General features: G+C 56.1%; 2 protein-coding genes across 5 annotated transcripts in view; one reads left to right on the top strand and one right to left on the bottom strand.

Moving 5' to 3' along the window:
• The window catches only part of TPM2 (tropomyosin 2), an 8,131-nt gene extending 5,529 nt beyond the window's left edge, over positions 1-2,602 (top strand). The window contains exons 6-9 of one of the 4 annotated variants that reach the window (XM_004712404.4): positions 3-78; positions 214-276; positions 383-452; positions 2,454-2,602. In XM_004712404.4, coding sequence (XP_004712461.1) covers positions 3-78; positions 214-276; positions 383-452; positions 2,454-2,536 — 292 coding nt within the window. In that variant the 3' untranslated portion in view covers positions 2,537-2,602. Of the gene's footprint in view, positions 1-2; positions 79-213; positions 277-382; positions 453-1,379; positions 1,671-2,453 lie in introns of those variants that run through there. The other 3 variants (XM_004712403.2, XM_004712402.4, XM_004712405.3) reach the window with 3 other exon arrangements.
• Positions 2,603-3,591: 989 nt separating this feature from the next.
• Positions 3,592-4,421, bottom strand: part of CA9 (carbonic anhydrase 9) — a 7,379-nt gene continuing 6,549 nt past the window's right edge. The window contains exon 10 of the mRNA XM_045289382.1: positions 3,592-3,789. Coding sequence (XP_045145317.1) covers positions 3,723-3,789 — 67 coding nt within the window. The 3' untranslated portion in view covers positions 3,592-3,722. The remainder of the gene's footprint in view (positions 3,790-4,421) is intronic.

Below are 4,421 nucleotides of genomic sequence, written 5' to 3'. Positions count from 1 at the left end.
AGTAAATGTGGGGACCTTGAGGAGGAGCTGAAAATTGTTACCAACAACTTGAAATCCCTGGAGGCCCAAGCAGACAAGGTAGAGGCGGGTGGAGGGGCAGTGAGGAATGGGGGTCCTGCAGGGGCGGTGATGGGCCCAGGTCAAGAGGCGCTGGGGAGAAGTGAAGGTCTCCCGGAGGGGAGAGTACTGATGGAGTGTGTATGTCCCTAAAAGTATTCCACCAAAGAAGACAAATATGAAGAGGAGATCAAGCTCCTGGAGGAGAAGCTGAAGGAGGTAAGGATTTCCTTCCAAGTCCCTCTTCAAGCCGAGGCCGCCGGGGCAGGGATGGAGAGAAAGCGGGCTTCTGTGGTCACCTCCCCAATCCTCCCTCTACTCCCAGGCTGAGACCCGAGCAGAGTTTGCCGAGAGGTCTGTGGCCAAGCTGGAGAAGACCATTGATGACCTCGAAGGTAAAGGGACAGTCCCCTCTTGCTCGGGAACCTTTCCCCTGTCCCACCCATGAACTAGGATTGGACCACGCAGGACCCCACATGGGGTGGGGAGGGCCGGCCGGGAAGGGGCTGTTCAAGGAGTGACCATGGCCCCCTAGTGTGCTCACACGTTAACAGGCCTGGGGTCACCTGGAGAGCATGTGAAATGCAGGCTCCTGGGCCCTGCCTCACAGAGATGACCCACTGGGAGCCTGAAGAATTCCTGTTTCCAGCCAGCCACCCGGGATGCGGAAGCGGCTGGTCTGCAGACCCCGCTTTGGGCAGGGCTGACCTTGACAGTTTCCTCCCCAAGGGCAGCACGCTAGATAGAGCTACATCCCAGAGACTTCCCTTTTGATCAGCCAGCTGTTTGAACATCTGGGCTGGCATCACGGTGTAACAGAACACATTCTTGTAAACTAGATTTGGAGAAAGCCAGCATCCAGGTACTTGCTAATTGGGGGCGATTTCCCCCACTTTTCAACAACTTTCTACCAAAAAGAGATGGCCTCGCCCTCGCTGTCAGGCTTCAGGGCCTCTGTCCTCTGCCCACTTCCCTCTTCTCTGGCTTCTGGCCACCTCAGGCAAAGCTGCACGGTCGCTCTCTCCTCTCTGGCTCCCTGCCACCCTTCACGCTCCCCCAGCTTGTCCAGAGCACTGTGCCCCCAGGCCCCTGGGGGAGGCTGGGGCTCCTAGAGGAGGAACCATCTGGGGTGCAGAGAGGGGAGGAGGGAGCCTGGACAACAGTCCATCCTGTTCGCTGGCCTCTCCCACTCTGGCCTCGCTCGGCCCTTTCTGATTTCCGTTTCTCTTCCCTTCCCCACTCCTTCCTCTCTTTCCCTCCATCCCCTCTCCTCACTCTCCCTCCTGGTCCTCTTCCTCTGGACCCCGCCCCCCCACCCCCAGACGAAGTCTATGCCCAGAAGATGAAGTACAAGGCCATCAGCGAGGAGCTGGACAACGCCCTCAACGACATCACCTCTCTCTGAGCCCCACACGACTGTGGCCCTCGGCCCTGCTCTCTCCTCTCCTTTCCAGTCTTTCTCTAGGGAGGTGACAGCCTAGGGAGAGTCCCCATCTCACTCCCTGCCCCCACCGCCTCACCTGGCACTGGCTTCACCCTTCTGTCCATCTGCTGCCCCCACCAATAAGGAACCACCCCTCTCTGCCGCTTAATAAACTGGTACCTGGTCTCCATGCTGTTTTCCTGACCTCTGAAGAAGCACTGCCATCCCCCACCCCACCCCTCACAGAGCACTCCTCTTACGGCCTCCCACCACCACTGAGCCCAGCCACAAACACCGGGACCCCTTCCCACCAGGCACTACCAGTCTGTCACTGACTCTCACTACTGCATGTGGCCTGCGTGTCCCCCTTAAGCACTGTGAACCCCTACTCATGCCTCTAAGACACACATCTGGTCACAGACCCACCGGTCCCCGGAGCACCTAGCCGGGCCCCTCCCAGGATGGAGCAGAGAGGGAAGGGAAAGGGGGGTGTTAAGGTTGTGAAGGGTTAGGGAAGAAGTTAAAAAAACTGTATTGGGGAAAAAAAAGATATTGGATGCTAGCAACGTGGGACTTTCGCTACCGCTGCAGGTCTGTTTACTACCTCAAATCTGTCTGTCTGTCTGTCTGCTGCTGCCTCAGTTTTTGCCTTTCCTTCTGGTTCCAACTTTCTTAAAGGTGATAAAGGAACCCAAATGAGTAGATGACTCAGGCCACCCCACCCACTTCCGTGACCCCCGGCCCCTCCAGGAGGGTGCCTGTTCTGTTGCCCTTGTCCCGGTGGTCAGTCGGTGCCATGGGAGCCCTCCGCTGTTGTCCCGGTGGTCAGTCGGTGCCATGGGAGCCCTCCGCTGTTGTCCCGGTGGTCAGTCGGTGCCATGGGAGCCCTCCGCTGTCTTCCTGTCTCCTTGTCACCTCCTATCCGTGGTGTCTCCCCCTGCCTCCCCTCCTCACATGTCGCCTCCCCTCACAGAAACCTTGGCCAGTGCCAAGGAGGAGAACGTGGAGATCCACCAGACCCTGGACCAGACCCTGCTGGAGCTCAACAACCTGTGAGGCCGCCCTGCCTCCGCGTTCCGGAGCACGCAGCCGCCGTCCAATAAAGCGGTGTTACCAGCGTCACAGGGCCCTGTCAGCCTTTCTTTTATGTCAGTACTGGCATCAGGTGGTTTTCCAAAGTGGTTGAGAGGATGCCTGAGGAGACCCTCACAGAACCGGACCTAGGCCCACACTCTGGGCAGGGACATCCTTCTAGAAGGGGGCCGTGCATGGGGTGAGGGTGCTAGGCTTGCTGAGAGACCCCACTGAGGGCAGAGCGGCTGCCGTCTGTGGCCTCACAAGATGACAGTAGGCAGCTGTGCCAGGCAATTCATTCTGAAAGCAAACTTGCAAGAAGCTACCCAGATGTTACTTGGCCGAGGCTGAAAGTCCAAATGCCTCAGTGTGACTTTAAGCCCACAGGCTGCAACCTCCCTCCACACACACACACACACACACACACACACACACACACGCACGCGCGTGCGCCCTTTCTACCAGTATATCAGTCCTTTTTTCTCCCCTTCCAGACTCCATCTGGGTAGGCAGAAAAATGTGCCCCCCTGCCTGCCCCCCATCTTTCCACAGCCCAGGGAGAGAAGTCCGAGCCCTAATCTCTAAGGCCTGTGAATGTTAACTTTCATGGCAAGAGGGACTTTATACATGTGATGTAGGATGTTGAGGTGGGGAGAATATTCTAGATTACCCACATTTGCTCATTGCAATCACCAAGGTCCTTAAAAAAGGAAGGCAAGAAGGTCAAGGACAATTGAAGATGTGACAAAGGAAGTAAGAGACTGAAGTGATGGAAAGAAGGGCCGAGAGCCCAGGGATGAAAGTGACCTTTGGAAGCTAAGCAGGACAGAGAAAGAGCATTCCCCTCAGGCATCCGGAAGGAGCCAACGCTGCCAGCACCGTGATTTGAGCCCCATTTCAGGGTTCTGATCTGAACAATGAGAAGAAAGCGTTTTAAGCCACGACATTTGTGGTCATTTGTCATCACAACCATCTTCCTGTGGTCGTTAATAGATCATCCTCCTGATTTGAGAAACAAAAGTGTCTTCCACATTTTATTAGAAAATTATCTTTTTTAAATCGTCAGAGGTTAACAGGGAAGTGGTGTAACAGGCCAGGGCACCGTTTATCCAGGCCCCCCGCTGGTTCTCCTAGCTGGCTTCTTGGCACATCCTCCATGTTCAGGCTCCTAGGTTCCCATCTCCATGACCTCCGCTGGGTGGTACCTCGCCTTCCCTTTGGACGCGTCTAACTGTCTACACAGCAACAACGACAAAAACCCAAACCATCGCTGCCGAGTCAATGCCAAGCCAGAATCTTACCGAAGCAGCTTCCCGGCCTTTCTCTCATGCAGTTGGGGGGTTCAAACAGCCAACCGGAGAGCAACCCCACTCCTGCTGTCAAGTTGATTCCGGACAAAGTACAACTGCTCCCTTTGGTTTCTGAGGCTGAAACGCTTCACGGCAACGGCCAGCCTCATCTTCCTCCCGCAGAGCAGCTGGTGGATTCGAACCACGTGCTGGCTATTCAACCCTTAACTGAGTCACCAGACTCCTTTTTAACCCCAAACCAAGCTCACAGCCACCGAGTCAGTGCTGACTCACAGTAGCCCCCTGGGAGTTTCCGAGACTGTCACTGTTGACAGGAGCAGAGAGCCCCGTCTTTCTCTCGAGTAGCTGCTCGGTGGTTTTGAACTGCCGACCATGCAGTTCAATGGCGGCCCAATGCTTAGCCAAGGCCACCACCACAGGTCTCCTTTTTCAGGTGAGCAGTGCTGGGGAAACCATCTGTGCTGCCAGGGGCCCCAGTCAGAACAAGGAGCACAGGATGGGGGAGCTGCCCGCAGTTTAGAGGACTCTTCGGGCTTCCACAATCTGTCTAGCGGGCA

The sequence above is a fragment of the Echinops telfairi genome, unplaced genomic scaffold (genome assembly GCF_000313985.2).
Source record: "Echinops telfairi isolate 266 unplaced genomic scaffold, ASM31398v2 ScPeMD7_25;HRSCAF=90, whole genome shotgun sequence".
Classification (NCBI taxonomy): Eukaryota; Metazoa; Chordata; class Mammalia; order Afrosoricida; family Tenrecidae; genus Echinops; species Echinops telfairi.
Note: the sequence above shows the minus strand (reverse complement) of the source record. Positions and strands in the feature narration are given on the sequence as shown.